The sequence below is a fragment of the Toxorhynchites rutilus genome, chromosome 3 (genome assembly GCF_029784135.1).
Source record: "Toxorhynchites rutilus septentrionalis strain SRP chromosome 3, ASM2978413v1, whole genome shotgun sequence".
In the NCBI taxonomy this organism is placed as follows: Eukaryota; Metazoa; Arthropoda; class Insecta; order Diptera; family Culicidae; genus Toxorhynchites; species Toxorhynchites rutilus.
The window spans coordinates 269,778,385-269,795,683 of record NC_073746.1 but is presented as its reverse complement, the minus strand read 5'-3'; the positions used below and the strand labels follow the sequence as shown (position 1 = coordinate 269,795,683).

Genomic DNA, 17,299 nt, shown 5'->3' with positions numbered 1-17,299 from the left:
ATCAAACATTTATTCCATGTAACATGTCATTTGCAATTGGATGAAAAATCTTGCACGAGAATTGAGTCTGAAAATAATCTGATATTATAATGTCGAGTTTTGGTAGAAGTACTGAAATTTTATAGTAAAAAATAATTCTAAGGTGTAGATTAGAAGCTCAATCAATGAACAGTTCTGCGATTGGACACATGAACGTGTGCTTAGTAAGAAAACGTGGATGTGATAACGAAAAAATAAATTTTGGGCGAGACGAAGTTTGTCAGGTCAGCTAGTATAAAAATAATTATCTTCGTAATTACACCAGCAGGAAGGGTTTGCAATTTCCGTCTCGTAGGTGTCTCAATAGGAACAGAAGCAAACCTAATCTAGCACCCGTGAGTGTTTGTATAGACTAAGGCTATTGCCTTCAATAACATTCCAGAAAGAAAGAAATCAAACCGAGCAGGAATGTCGACCATCTACTTCACACGTTCCCGATCACGTTCACATTTTCCCAGAGCATGTGCCAATTCATTCGGAACGAACATATAATGGATAAAACCCACAAGCACATTATTGGAATTGTTTCACAGCTTCTATTCAAACCTAACAGCTCCGTACGTTTTCCATTCTCCTGTGGAGCTATTCCACGAAAAATAATGGATCGATCTAATTCGGGTGGCTCCGATTTTTATGAAACGTTGCATATGCACTTGGTTTAGAAGACTGTGTCAAGAAAGTTGTTCGATGCAATGGCCTAGAGTTTAATGTTGCCAAAACAGAACCAATATCGCCGTTGACACTTTACTTGGCGTAAAGTAAAAAGGAATAACGGTGGGCTTAGACTAGTGATACATTCATGTGAAGAAATACGATGAGATTTATAGTAATCACAACAACCGTTTACACTAGTGCGAACTTATATAATGAATATATGCATATTTTTGGTTCACCTAAAGTAAAACTGCATCCAACATTAGTGTTTTCTCTCCAGTGAGAATTTCACTAGCGTTTACAAAGGCATCTATTTTCCGGTGAATAAATCCATCTATAGGTACACCTAAACTAGCGTTGGCTGAAAACATTTTATCTTTGGCAGAAATAATGTCATTTCGTGTGCTGGAGGGTCAAATGCGCAAATAATGAGTTGTTTTAATAGGTTAAAAAAGATCATCATCTCTTTCTTTTCTCTTTCTTCATTTCATTTGGGATTGTGCCCAAAAAAAGTCCGTACGACGTCAATGGGGATCGAACCAAGGCCGGCTGGAATGCAAAGCTGTTTCATACGACCACGCTGTCCATGTAGCTACTAGTGCTGTTATATAAAAGTGTGATAATATTACACCTCATCATAAAATGATGTTGGAAAATGTTTTCTAAGAGGAAAAAGAAAAGCATGAACGAGAATAGATATTTTTCTGTTTGGGCTGTGTATTTGGCAAAGTATGTTTCGCCTGTTTCGCTCGCTCATAGTGGCTGTAGTATATATATATATATATATATATATATATATATATATATATATATATATATATATATATATATATATATATTATACATTTTCTGTAATAAATCGGGATGAGATCTCCCTAATGTTATGCCCCACGCACCTATGAAAAACTAAGTGCGGATATTATCTTTGGAAACAAAAATAATCCGATGGTTTGCGTGTTTCCAAGAAATTCGAAAGGGCCTTAGATGTTGAGGTTTTTCTATATTTCTCTTTCACATTTTATTGTAGGTTAAATTTGAAGTTGACCAATCATTACAATTCCACTTCCTTTGTGCCACCATGTCTGATTCATTTTTATTTATTTCATATCATCATTTTTAAAGTTATTTCTTCACTGAAGCACCCACACAGTTACGAATTTATTTATTTTTATGATGTTACCAACATCGACATCGACGTGATGTCGACCACCAAGTTCAACCCGCGTTCGATAGCTCGAAAAAAAAATACGAGTGAGGAATTTCCAATTTTTCACTTACCCAACAGCAGGAGGATGAGATCGGAGACAGCCAGGCTGAACAGGTAATAATTGGTGGCGGTGCGCATCGATGGGTGACGAATAATCACCAGGCACACAATTAAATTTCCGATCACTCCGGTGACGAGGATCCCCACGAACAGCACCGTTACCTGCGGAGAAAAGGAAGAGCAGAAAATAAAACAAGTTAGGACGAAAAATTTAATATTCCATTATGACGCCAGTCGATCGAAACAACTCCCGGTTCTAATATTCAATACATTTGATGGAAGTCAGACCGTAGGAAATTGATAATGGAAAGTGAGAAAAATAAATCCCCTATCTTCTCCACGGGGTGAAAGATTAAACTGATAGATCCCGCCGTGGGGCTTTGTTTGTTCGCTAGATTCCGTTTGATTCTTCAGCAGACAGAGCAACGCAAAGAGGTTTGTTATGCAGTTACTACGAGAAGAGGGACTTCGTGGGGACTTTTGTGAAATTTCAATCTGCGCCGGAGGCTTTAGGATATGCTCAGCAACAAACTGGAGCATCTCCATGAGTAAATATTAAACTTTTGAAACTAATGTTACGCAATAACTTTTTCAATTTTCGTCCACCCGATGGCGTCGTCGAGAGTGACGACCCTCCAGATAGTTTCTGACCGTTCTGTTACAGAATGGCATCGTATGAAGTTGTTAATGTGCTCTTCTGGCTTTCGTGCTTTGTGATTATTCCGTTGGGGTCCCGGTGATGGTCAATTGAATGAAGTCACGTTCCCCCACCGCCCTTCGGTCCCCCCCCCAGTCACGTAATAAACGGGGGAAATTTATTTTCCGCGTGATGGCAATAACGGAGACGCTGACTCTGCCTTACATGGTATCAATGTCGGGGCGCTCAAGAGTTTATTTTTTACGATATTCTCCATTAGGGAAATGGTATTACACCGTGATCAGAGAGGAGGTAAATACACGGGATTTATCCCCCTTAATGGTTATTGCTATGTTCGGGTACGGTGGGTGGTTGAACTTTTTTTCGCAATACCCCAGATAAAGATAAATAGTTATTATTCGGTTTTCTCGTTCGATCGAATCATGTTATTGGTTGTGTAAAATCGGCAGTAAATTTTGTATTGCTCAACATTTATTGGATTTGTTTTTATTTTGTTTTTCATCGAAAAATTTTACAATGTCATAATTAGCAGTAATTGTGGTTGATGGAGACGTAATAATTTGTGGTAGTGTACAACAAAAAGGAATCTTTAGATGTGTTTTACGATGTGTGTCTATATTACGATAGCTGTATGAAGGTAAGTAAGGAAGAACACGATAGGCATCATTTTTATTTTGAACGTGATAGTGAAAAATAAAAAGTAGTTTATCATTCTTTATACATTTTTACATGCATTCTAATAATTTGTTGAAGCAGTTTTTTTTCCTTTCGCTCAAGCGACCTATGGTCCGTTTTTGTTGCTCCAATAACATCTCTTATTTGACGACTAGAAACGGAAGCCAACTGTATTATAATGTGTGGAAGTACATCTGTTTTAAAATCTAGTTCAATTAAGAAACTAAACCGTTGCATTCGAGCTAGGACTGCATTACTGTGGGGTACAAAAAACGTCACGATCCTTCTAATTGTAAAACTTTTCGATTATATAGTTTGTGACATGATACAACCGCAATGTGTTGGGGGCAAACTTTATCTCCGAAGATGAGAACTGTTGCATCCTGATGAAGCACCATCATGGATAAACTCATTGAATACAGCTTTATACGTCTTGATTTATGAACTGTTTCCTGAAGATTATGTTTCTTTGTCCCGAGCCATGTACCTGTTAATCTGTTAACAGCAAAACCACACACAAATATTTTGCGTAGCTCAGCACTGGGAAAATAAGAATGCAATAATTGGATAAGGGAACGATTTCACGCTGTAAATTTTCTTGGAAAGTCTCTCGTTCTCGTGCCAAAATGAGAATTCTTCTGAGAAAATAATGATCCCCGAACATTCGGAAACCGTGCGTCGTCTCCAAATTCCACCAGCTCGATAATTCCCTTTTCTGGAAAATGGCTGCACTGAAAGCATGGTAGCAGCCACCGCCATTAACAGTTCAATTAAAAGGAAATTCCGTAAGGAGAGCAAAAACACTATCGATGGTATCTTTCAGGGAAGGAAAATATTTCGTTGTAAAATATTCCTTGGAGTGGAAACCGAAACGAATTAACCGATGGGTTCAAAAGGTGGTTGATTATTATTCCGTCCGCCATTCCCTTGATCACCGGTTGGAGTGAACATTCATTTCCGCTTTCGTTGCTGTTTTTCGAGACTGAAAAAAATAGAGGAGTACGGAATCAACCACCTATTCCACAAAAATGGGTTTTATCTGTCAATCTGTGTAACTGGTACGTTTGAAACTCGTTAGAAAGTTTAAAGAGAGAGTTTTTCTGCTTGTTTTCCGTCTGCTGTGGGCTGCGCTGTGCTTCCAGTTTGTTATTATCACAGAGAAAGTTAGATAAACGTTGAGCGTTCTTGATTTTGAAAAAACCGAGAAAACAAATCAACTAACAGGAGATAATAATCATCCAAATTAGTTTGTTACTTAAACAGGTCTACCCAGCAAATAAAAAAAGGTTGCTCCGGAGGTTTCTTCTCTCATGAAATTATACCTTCAACTGGATAAGTTTGGCGTCTACAAAGGAGCTAATTGCAGTGCTTGCTAAGTGCAGTGATACCGATTATTTCAGCAATTTACAATATTTCTAGTGCAGCGAAAAACTTGTTTTTTTTATATAGAGTTTCAAAGAAAAAAATAGAAAATTTGAATTTTTCATCAAATACACCATTTATTTTATTGAAAAATGGCCTTACACAATAGTTCCCAAATACAGATCGGACTCGATTATCCGGAGTATTGAGATTTTTTTTTACTCCGGATAATCAAGTCATGAAAAAAAAACGAATTTTCTATAATAAACGTAATATAATTATGATTTGCACTTATTTATTAAACGGTTTTATCTAAGTTGACCCGTTTGTATGTTTGTGACTTTGTAACTTTGTATGTAGCGCTATACAACATTAATAGAAATTTAACCCCTTTCCTGTTGACCGATTGATCTGAAATTTGGAACACATCTTTATCTCTGGTGTCATTATAAAACTGCGTATTCCATGATCTTGAAAATCCAAGATGGCGGCCGCTACAAAATGGTGTTATGTATATATTTTCTCAAAACCCCATCAATATGGATATCGAATGAAAGGGCTTGACCAGTAGAACACAATTATTTATGGGAAATGTAAATCAAAGATGGCAGATTACATACTTTCTCAGAACCCCATCAATATGTATATCAAATGAAAGGGATTGACTAGTAGAATATAGTAATTTATGAAAAATGCAAATCCAAAATGGCCGCCACCACAAAATGGCGCCATATATATTTTTACAAAACCTCATCAATATTGGTATCAAAAGAAAGTTCTCGACTAGAACATAGCAGATCATGAAAAATCCAACTCCTAGGTGGCCGCAGTCCCCAAACAACTAAATACTTTTTAGATGGTTTCATTCAGCTTGAACAGTTTGTATGTATGTTTGAATGTTTGTAGGGTTGTTCCACATTAATAGAAAATTGAACTCGTTCCTGTTGACTGATTGATCTGAAATTTGGAAGACACTTTTAATTCTACTGTCATTATGAAACTACGTATTCCATGATCTTGAAAAATTAAATTCGGCCGTCGCTGAAAAATGGCTTAATGGCTTGACTTGGAAAACACGAAACATAATAAACAATATAAATTCAAAAATGTCGCCACCACTAAATGGTCGACTTTGTATTTTTTGCAATCCCTCAATATCGGTATCGAATGAAATGATTTGACTAATAGAATACAGTACATTGTGAAAATATTCCGAAGAAAATTAGGTAAGAAATGAACGTTGGATTTTTGTTATCCACAGTTAGTTGTTTCATCATATACCTCACAATTTTATTTTAGTCTCATCATTGTCCTAAATTAATGAAGTAACGGATTTGATAACTACTAACTGTTACTTGACTGATTATTTTCTAGCTTTTAGCACATTAAACCGTGTTGTGTACTATGAAATAAGTCAACCAAATAAGTGACCATCCTTCTGTCACAGCATAGTTAGAGTGAGGCAGGAAAGAGGATGTTGTCAGTTTACCCTTTTTCTGCTCGCATGCCATAAAATATAGGCAAATAGAATACACCCACACACATAGTTAAGCTTTATAACACAGGAGAAAAATTTATATTTATATATTTAAGCTGATAAAAATTGATAATTGTGTTCGGTATTGGTAATTATCTTATATTACATTGGTGAGTTTTTTTTTCTTTATTACTTCATACATAACACAGGAGGCTTCTCGTCTCAGAGGGTGGTTTTCATCATATCTCGTTCCACTTCGGTATCTTTTATCTGATACGCACCATCCAACGACCGTTTACCATCCTCCTGTCATCATCACTCGGTAAACACTGGTCGAGTGAACAAACAATACCCAACAACCAAACAAAACGGCCCTTTTCAGGAGGCCACCAAATCATTATCAGAGTTTAACGATGTAATTCTTCAAACATATCCAAAATCAACAGATAGCCTAACGGAATCCTACGACAACTATGCGGTCGTGTCTCGGACAGAACCCTCCTGTGTATTTTTCATTTTTATTTCTTACCCAACTTTCTTCGGATTATTTTGATCATGTACTGTGTTCTCGGGTTATAAAATAAGCGCGAAAGTGATCGGTCGGATGGAAATAAAAGATGCGTATGGTATGGCTTTTAGAATTCAATTGTTTTATTCGCTTATCAGCTTTTATATATAACCATCTCATTAAACAATAAGCTTTGAAACATTGATATAATGTACCATTGTGCTATGAAGAATGCGTATAGTAATCGCCACAATCGTCAAGGGACACATCCTCATCTTCCGTCACAACATAGACCGCCCACCAAATTACGATGGGAAATTTCTGCTCTATTCCTTCCTGGCACGTACTCGTCATCTTCCAAAGGGATTCGCCGGATCCGTCGAATATCCCGCCTAGTAATACCGTTGGTTGTTCTAACAGCCACTACCCTAACGTGACCATCGGCTCCAGGGAAGGCGTCGATAATGCGGCCCATAGGCCATTGCTTGGGTTTCTCGTTATCAGCGACCAATAATACAACATCGCCAACTGAAATGTTCGGTGCTGCACGTTGCCATCTTGTCATCCGTTGAAGTGTTGATAGGTACTCGGTCTGCCACCGAGCGCGAAATTCCTGGATAACTCGTTGCACATATTCCCACCTGCTGAGGGATCCGATACGACGCTCCAACTGGTTAATCTCGGGAACAGTATTTAGCGGTCGACCGATGAGAAAGTGTGCTGGTGTGAGAGGCTGAGGCTCGTTGGGATCACGTGTTCGACGACTGACGATACTAATCGGTCCAGCATAGTCAATGCCGGTGATGGAGAAAGGCGGATTCGGTTTCAGGCGATCCGCTGGTAGTTGACCATCTGGTGCAATGGAACTGGTCTTGCACGAACACATTCGACGCAGGCTCGACACGTCTTCCGGGCTGCACTCGTACCACGAACAATCCAAAAGCGCCGTCACACCACCGCTAGTAACGATTGCGGACCACAGTGAAGTTGCTCGTGATGCTCATGATGGAGAATAAGCGCGGTGAGAGTTGAGTGGCTAGGCAACAGGATCGGATGCTTCGACTCGTAGTTGAGTTCTGACAGCTGCAGTCTACCGCCCACCCTGAGGAGACGGTTTTCGTCCAGAAACGGTTGCAGTTGACGTAGCGAGCTGTTATTGTTGATTTCCCGTTTACTGTCCAGTTGAAAGATTTCCTTCAAGTAGTGCTGGCTCTGTACGTAGCGCACAAACACTCTCATTGCGTTGTCTATTCCCTTTGGCGTTAAGATTCGTAGTTCTAAATTCTCGATGACTGAAACGTAGCATCGAGCGTCGAGCGTCGAGGAAGTTATTATCATACTTAGCTATACATGCTACGGCAATTGAACGTTGTTCTCTCTCTACTTGTCTCTGCAGAGTCACGTCGAGCGCGGGAAGGACTTGTGATGATACGTGGTCACTGGTTGTGCTTATCTAGCATGGTCCGTGCCACCTGAGAGAATTGTTAATAATTTGCGCAGGTAGAGCACCGCGCGAGATCAAGTCTGCAGGATTGTTGTTGGTGTCCATTTGCTGCCAGTTGATTGCCGGAAGTAATGTGGTGATTTCAGCCACGCGGTTGGCAACAAACGTCTTCCATCTCGACGCACCGCCATAAATCCATGCTAGTGCCACTGTGAAGTCCGAATAAGCTCGTATTTCGATGAAAGGGGTTGAGATTGCCGCGATAACGCTCGCCATCAGGCGGGCCAAAATCGCCGCCGCACACAGCTCCAGGCGAGGTAACGTGGTCCGTCCATTTCCGATAGGCGCCAATTTAGATTTTGCGCACAGCAGATGTGATGATGTGTTTCCTCCTTCGTTAGCAGCTCGAATGTAGACGCACGCACCCATGGCTCGCTCTGACGTATCACTGAAGCCGTGCAGATAGATTCTGATCGCCTTTCGAACGCCGATTACTCGTCGAGGTACCTGTAAGTAATTGAGATCGGAAAGGCTTTGTTCAAATGAAAACCAATGTTAAACAAACTCACCGGGGAGAGTTTCATCCCACAGTCCACCCTCAGTTCCCACAACTGCTGCAGGATCAGCTTCGCTCTGACGATGATTGGAGCCAGCAATCTAAGAGGGTCGAATATGCTGGCGATTTGCGAGAGCATGATCCGCTTTGTGGGCTGAAGGATCTTGTTCGGTGTGTTGGAGAACTGGAACTCGTCGCTGCGTGGCTGCCAGTGGATGCCGAGGGCCTTGATGGTGCGGGACTCGTTGATCTCGATGGATGATTTCACCTCTCTGTCTTCCGTTGGGATGTCATTGAGGACAGCTGCATTATTCGATGCCCACTTCCGTAGATGGAAGCCTCCGGAAGCGAAAATGGTTGTCAATTGTTGACGTAATAAAGCTGCTTCCTTTTCAGATTCAGCACCCGTTAAGATGTCGTCCACATACGTGTTTTTCTCCGCTTTTCCTACTGCTACTGGATACTGCTTACGATGGATACTGCAATAACTGCTGCACACATTTTGTTGCCAGATATAAGGCACTTTTCGTCCCGTAAGTGACGGTGTTTAGGCGATATTCTTTTACTACGTCGTCGCAAGACCATCGCCAAAGGATCCGCTTCGTGGATTTGGATCATGCGATACATTTGTTTAATGTCACCGATAATTACAACGGACGGGAATCGGAATCGGAGAAGAATGTCGACTATTGAGTCTTGCAGAACGGGACCACACATCAGCATATCATTCAGTGACTTGCCAGTGGTGATCTTGGCTGAGGCATCAAACACGACGCGACATTTCGTGGTGGAGCTATTCTCCTTAACCACACAGTGATGGGGGAGGTACACGGCAACTCTCGGAGATGATTCTTCGGCAAGTGTCATGTGACCAAGTTCACAATATTCCCGAAGAAATGCATGGTACTCCTGTTCCAGGTGCGGGTTTCTTTGCAATTTCCTCTCGATTTGAAACATACGCTTTTCGGCTGTTTGTCTGGAGTCTCCAAGTTGACTTGGGGGATATAGGAACGGCAAGCGAACAATAAATTTTCCAGTGTCGTCACGAGTGGTGTGTTTGTGAAAGTGATCTTCACATGATTTTACCTCCTCGCTGAAGTGGGGCGTAGATGTGCACCATTCCTCCAACTCCCAAAATCTACGCAACTGTTGATTGAGGTTATCGTCAGAGACGGTCAACAAACACGTCGAAGACTTCGTGTATGGTGAGATGGTGGGTTCACGATAGCGACCAGCAAGTGGAGGCGATCTGGCGTAGTGGTAACATCCATGCCTCTCACGCTGAAGGTCACGAGTTCAATTCTCACTCCCGACATTCTTCCAAAAATGGAAGTACAAGTGACGAACCAGCCAAATGAGTTGAAAATCACTATAATACAGATAAAAAAAAAAAAAAAAGCGACCAGCAACCACCCAACCTAGCTTGTTGTTCTGGAAGGTTGGTAGATCGCCATCAGGACTCAGAATGATCTTTCCAGGCTCAAGCAACTGGAAGAACAATTCAATGCCGAGGAGCACGCTGATTTTACTTGAACGGTGAAACACTGGGTCGGCAAGGTTGATTGAATGCGGCATGGGCCAACCGTCAATGTTCGCTGGTTTAACAGGAAGCGTTTTAGTGATTCTTTCTAACACCATACACGGAACTGTGGTGCGATAGTCCGTACATCGAGATGTTATGACGATTGGCACGCATTTGTCTGCATGCGCAGGTGTAACCGAGGTACCTTCAAGGTTCATATCAGCTTCTTGCAACTCGAGACCAAGTTCGTTGCAAAAACTCTGGCTGATAAAACTTACTTGAGATGCGAAATCAAGCACAGCGCGACATGCATGTGGCCGTCCTTGCTTGTCCAGTGCGTTGATGGCCACTGTGGCGAGGAGTACGTTGGAAGCATCGAAATCTGTGGGAGCATAGAGGGCCGAAATCAGTGATTGTGCGGCCAGACTACCACTATTGGGGACAGCATGCGATGTTGGCGTGAGGGCAGCGTGCAGCAGAGTGTGTTGGAGTAAGCCACATTTCCTACAATTCCCGGATCTGCACGATTCACCACGATGATCTTTTAAGCAATTGCGACACAGCATTTGCGAGTCGATAAGGGAAAGCTTCTCCGCTGAGCTCATATGAACAAATTTACCGCACTGGTAAAGCGGATGAGCTGATTTGGAACGGACGTTGCAATTTGAAGAAATGTTGGTGGCAACGAATGTTGTTGTTCCTCTGTACGGTGGCTTCACAGGTGGCTTGGACACAATTGTTCGCGGCTTAAGAGGTTGCGCAGATTGCAGAGCGAAACTATGTGAATCGATGAAAGCGAGAAACATCTTCAGTGTTATGTTCCCTTCGGGCATGTCAGTAACCTTCTGGTACCAAAGCTGCTTGGTTTCGTGATCCTATTTCTGAATGAGGATGAATAATAACCAAGTATCGCGGTTGCATGGCTTGGAGGGCTCGAACAACCTCGTCGGAGACGTCGTGAAGCGAACGCGATCCATGAGCAGACGGTGCTGTCAGGGCTGGTTCATTGAGAAAGCGTTCGATGTGTTTGTGAGCTATCTCGAGTGGTTTATCGAAGCGTGATTGGAGCTTTTGCAAAGCTGGACCGTAATTTGCATCTTCGATCTTTAGATGAGAAATGAGCAATGCAGCCTCACCGGTGAGATTGGTTTTGAGGAAGTATAATTTCTGACTATCTTTCAGCGATGGATTTTGATCGACCATGCTCTTAAAGAGGTCGATGAATGACTGCCATTCTAAATAGTTTCCACTAAACGCAGGCAAGTTCATACGTGGCAATTTCAGATCCGTCAGTGGCATGACGGCATCATTGTGAACAATGGTTGACGTGTTCGCTCCAGAAGCCATTCTGTCCATTCAGCAACTCGGCATGTTGCTGTGAGAGTTGGTTGATTATAGCACTATGTGACGACGATCGGTCAGCCATGTTATTATCGTGATTTTTCAGAACTTTTAACACTCTCGACAACCGATTTTTTAACGAAATGTACACCTTTTCTACGCGGCACTGATGCTGAACAGCATCATCGTACAATTCTTCGCTATCACTTATGTCCAAAATTCGTTTGTGCACTGAACAATAGGCATTCCAAATATCACCGAGAACATCGAGTTCTGTTTCTACCTCGGTTTCTTCAGCCGTTTCAGGCTCTAATTTTGCCACCATATCGGACACACGCTTGAGCCGTGGATCAAGTGATTTTCTCTCACGGTTAAGTTTATCCATCATGGAACGGATCACTCACTGTTTTGCGGATTGACGAATGCAGGCGATAATGCCAGAACGCGCGACAGCGATGGATAAAAACTGTACGGTTCACGACGGATATTCCCGCGATCCGGCTCGAAGGACCAAATTATGTGTTCTAGGTCGACCTTTTTGTGGCGGCGACCTTTTCAAATTTATGTTGTTCATAGTGTAGTGTATTCTCCAAGTCAAGCCATGCAGTAATTTTTTAGCGGTGGCCAAATTGAATTTTTCAGGATCATGGAATACTTAGTTTTATAATGACAGTAGAATTAAAAGTATGTTCCATATTTCAGATCAATCTGTCAACAGGAACGGGTTCAATTTTCTATTAAAGCGAGACAATCCTACAAACACTCAAGCATACATACAAACAGGACAAGTTGAATGGAACCATGAAAAAGTAATTGTTTATTTGGGAATTGCGGTCATCTTGGATTTGGATTTTTCATGATCTACTGTGTTCTACCAGTCGAGAACTTTCATTTATTACCCATATTGATGGTGCTTTGAAAAAAAATATGGCGCTATTTCGGATTTGCATTTTTCATAAATAACTGTGTTCTACTAGTCAAGCCCTTTCATTTGATAACCATATTGATGGGGTTCTGAGAAAATATGAAATCCGCCATTCTGTAGTGGCCGCCACTTTGGATTTGCATTGTTCATAAATAATTGTATTCTACTAGTCAAGCCCTTTCATTTGATACCCATATTGACGGGGTTGTGAAAGAAATATATATAGCGCCATCTTGTTGTGGCGGCCATGTTGGATTTGAATTTTTCATAAATAACTGTGAAAATAAAATACTCCGGATAATCAAGTCTAAAATTCCGCATAATCGAGTCCGACCTGTAGTACGTTTACAGTGAAAAACTTTTCAACTCGTTGCATTTTCAACGAATTTCAACAGAATTTTCTTCCGGCACTCTACAATCGTGGTTTTGATACATAAAAATGACTCCCAAATTAATATCGTACATTTGTAGCAGCCCAAAAAAGTTGGAGTATTGCCAGATACCTTTAGAAGATTTTGGCTAAGTAAAACATTGAAATAATATTCCAAGTGCAGCGGAAAGAATTTTTTTTGTGGCAATATAGTTGCCAGTACCCGTCAGAGGGTTAATGTACGATTTTAATTCAAGTGCAACCTTCTGAGCGAAATACCCAATGGCTTTTTAAATGTCTATCTTTTGGTGGAACCCTTGAAACGTTTAGAATTTTGTGGTTTCTATGGTTTCTATGGAGATATGTTTATATTTATTGACGTTATTCAGAAAAAGCTGAGGAAATAACTTTTGACGTGGGACTACGTCTTTGATTTGGAAAAAATCGACCCCTCGAACATTTGGTATGGGGTAACTTTTTGAAATTTTAGCTATTCTTCCGTTCACATATTTTGGAAGTCCACCAACGCTAGTCCTACGTCAACCTTGCGGTTATATATTAGGTATAGCCCAACCATAGTTTTTAAAAATCAAAAAATCACCCTCCCGTTTCAGAGAAATCGGCGGTTTAAAAAAATGTTTTTTGATGCCAAATGTCTTAAAAATGCATGGAACGTCGAGATCTACTGTCATTTCGAATTTTTTTGCGGTTTAAAAAAAAAACTTTTCACTTTTCAAAAAAGCTTTCACGTCCAATTAAACTAATATTTTGCATTGGCTATATTATCGTGCAAATCAACGTGAAAAATCGAGATACGTATTTTTATTGGTACCCAAAATAATACGTTTTGCCTCGTATTCGAAAAAAATACCAGTCCCAGAGTGTCAATTTTTGACAATTTTTTTTCGAAATGACAGTAGATCTCGATGTTCCATGTAATTTTAAGACATTTGGCACCAAATATTTTTTGAATTTTACATTTCCCTCTGAAATTAATGCACATCTCATGTTTATGTAGTTCTCGAACAGCGAAAGTTCATTCATCTCTAGTATCTGAAATGGCGATTTTCCCAGGCTTCTCTGTTCAAAAGTACGTATTAGGGATGCATATTCCGGTCTGCACAACGGCAAACGAATACAAAAGTACTCAACACCAAATAATACCCCCGACTTGCATGCATTTGGAAAGTGGATTCCCCCAGGCACATTCATTTTAAAGTCCGTGTAAGGGAAAAACAGCTCAGTGGGAAAAAATACCCTCGACTTGCATTTTTTGACAAAGCGGATTCTCCCAGGTACATTGATTTTGAAGTCCGTTTTAGGGAATAACAGCTCGGTAGGAAGAAAAATACCCCCGACTTGCATGTATATTTGCAAAGCGGATTTCCAAAGGTACATCGATTTTGAAGTCTGTGTTGGGAAAACCGTAAATCGGGTCATTCAAAACTTGGCAGTTAGGGCGTTTAGGTAACGCTTGACATTTTACAGTTATTCAATTGTTCATCTCATGTAAAATAACATTTTATTAATTGTGATAGATGCGTAGAAATATTTCTTATCAATTGATGCAAAAATCTTTCCGATCTGTTAGGAATTGTTCGAGTTATAAGCATTCGAAATACGGGTACGGTTAGCACACAAATCTGCAGAACAAAGGTATGGAAAAAAGGAAGTTGAAAAGCCCCAAGTTTCTAGTTGCTAATACTGCCATAAGGCATTGAAATCATTCATATTTTTATGTTTTTTAACGATTTTCCTCAAAGAGAAATTATAATCATGGTTTGTCCACCTCTGATCATGGTTTGGTTTTAGAAACCATAATTTTTAAATGAAAAATTTCGAATTTTCAAGTGGATGTTGCATTTATCATTGTTTAAGTTTACTGTCATCATATTGACCCATTCATAATTTAGGCTTTCTTCAGAATATTATAAGGACACCATAAACAAAACAAACTGCAGCGCGCCAAGCGGTTGCCGTAGAAATCATGTGGACAAACCAACATTAGTGAATCGGACAACTCATGATCAGAATTGAGGTCATCTGCATGCATTAATTACATGGTTTAGCTATGTAAATCTGATACAAATGATGTGCAAGCATGATGTTTACAATACTTGTAAGTGTTATAATCCAGAAAAGGTTTGAATACGTACCAAATAATCATCTGTTGATTGATTAAAAGTTAGCTCGAATGAGGGGCGCATTGACACCAATAGAAGGTGGATTTTACAATCCTTTAAAACATGTGAATCCGTAAAAATATACTATAAAACTACTGTAAATAATAAAAAAGACAATTTTATTGATATGTTTTGAAACATTCGAATACCTGATTTGACACAGGTGCGCTGAATTGAACCATTCAAAAAAGTGGACAAACCATAATCATATTTTCGACTGGACAAACCAAAATCATTTACCTTAATCATAGACAAATGAACCCAGCGGTTGCTGCGTTAGCTGCTTATCTCATAGCTTGCAAATCTATCATGGATCGTCTAGTCAAACGTAAATCCACTGTCTGTTTCTTAAGTGGATATACACTGAATAATCTAAATGGCTATCGGGTTTGTGTCCTGCAGGTACATAAAATTACGAAAAGATCTACACACCAATGGCGATTCCCCATCGCTCCTCTCTAGGTCGATTTACTCAGTATAATGCCTTTCGCAGCGCTGTGATGGTCGAATCTGAAGTTCTACTGCATAAATATTTATCCTCATCTTTCTTCCAACCCGCGGGTCATATTTATCTGCAACGTTTGAAAAAAAACCCGGTGGATCGAATAAAAACAAAACCAAATTCCGTTTTGGAGGATTTTCTGCCCCGAAAGTAGTCTTATCAGGCAAGATTCCTTTCCGAAAAACTCCGTGTTTCCGGCGAATAGAGGATTCCGTGCTAATCCCGCAATGTTGGTGAATCCACGTGTTTTCATGAATTTAAACCGCTTAGAGATTAGCGAATTGTAATGTATAGCATATCAACCAAATATTAGAGAGTTTCCGATTCGATTGTTATGCAGATCATGAGAACTCGTTCACAGTGAAAATAGTTATTAACGTTAACTTTATTTCATAAAAACGTGACCTGTTTTCTGATTTGGCACCCTTCCTGAAAGACGTAGTTCTACGTCAAAGAAATACCGACCAAATACCGTTCTGAATCATATTTCGGATACTTAAGGCATATGATGCAGAAAACAGATCTCAGCTCTATGCACAGGTATTATTTGGTTTATATTTTTAATAAATTAGTTCAATATGCTTTTAAGCTTTCTACTTTGGTACCTATTTGATGGAAAACATTAAAAAATCATCGAATAAAATGCTTTTCAAATCAAGCGAATAAGAATCAAACTTCGGACACCATTTATAAAAAAAATCAAATTTCGGACACTTTATTTTGTAATTTTTTTTAACGAAAATTACATTACACTTCATTATATTTTATAGTCAACTGCGAAACATTTACCAAGCAATCACAGTAACCTGATAACGACGATGAGAACTGATGAAACACGAGAGAAATTTAAATATTGGTGAAGGGGTAAATTCTACGTGCTCACGCTAAGCAAACGTCAAACACAAACGATTATGAGTAGATTTTGGATTTTGGATGGATTTTTTTCCTACTATGTAATAATTCAAATGTAATTCTTAGATGAAGTGATAGTAAAACCAAGGGATTACTCTAAAGAAGCAATTGTGATATTAATTTTATAGTTATATCATCAGTGCATCAAGCAATTCAAGATATTAGAACAAAGTGTCCGAAATATGATTCAGAACGGTAATTTGGATTGCCTCATCTCCGTCATTTACACAACAAGGAATGCAAACGCGTACAAAAGGCGTAGTTCACAAATTACGTAACGATAAAAATGCGGTTGACAAACCCCCTCCTCATTATGTTTCGTAACGCTAACATTATCTGTACACAAAGTCAAAGTCGTTTGTAGAAAAAATATTATACATTAGATTTTTTCAAGTAATGAAAATACCAACATAAAAATCACACATCTGCCCAGGTCGTAATTAATTGTTCATACGGAAGTTCCTTGTATGCAAGTAGTGACTTCGGAATAACTTTCGACAAGTTCATAGAATTTTGAACAAACGGAGATGAAAAATTAATGCTCACATCTGTTGGGATTGGTTTTTTCAAACCAACTGGCGTTTCGCTAAGAGGAACATGGGCTGGTATAAATTGATGTTGATTTTCACAAAAGTAACTACTTCTAAGTCGGCACATTATACTACTTGCAAAAGGTACAGGGATGTCCGTACGTGACGAGCAAACCACTCGTCTTAATATCGTACTAATTCCGATTCATCGATTTGCGGACTCAATATATTCTGCTTTGACGGAATATCCATCGATAGCTATGTTATTCTATACATCAACCAAAGATTGTCCTGCATACTTAAAATGTGTTTGCGCCTCAACGTATAAATTTCACTTCCTGAGAATATAGAACTAGGTATATGGAAATGGAAAA

General features: G+C 39.7%; 1 protein-coding gene across 4 annotated transcripts in view; it reads right to left on the bottom strand.

Annotated features, from left to right (window-relative positions):
- Nucleotides 1-17,299, bottom strand: part of LOC129775527 (neuropeptides capa receptor) — a 237,546-nt gene that overhangs the window by 162,813 nt on the left and 57,434 nt on the right. For all 4 annotated transcript variants that reach the window (XM_055780365.1, XM_055780366.1, XM_055780364.1 and 1 more), the window contains one exon: nt 1,972-2,122. In XM_055780365.1, coding sequence (XP_055636340.1) covers nt 1,972-2,122 — 151 coding nt within the window. The remainder of the gene's footprint in view (nt 1-1,971; nt 2,123-17,299) is intronic.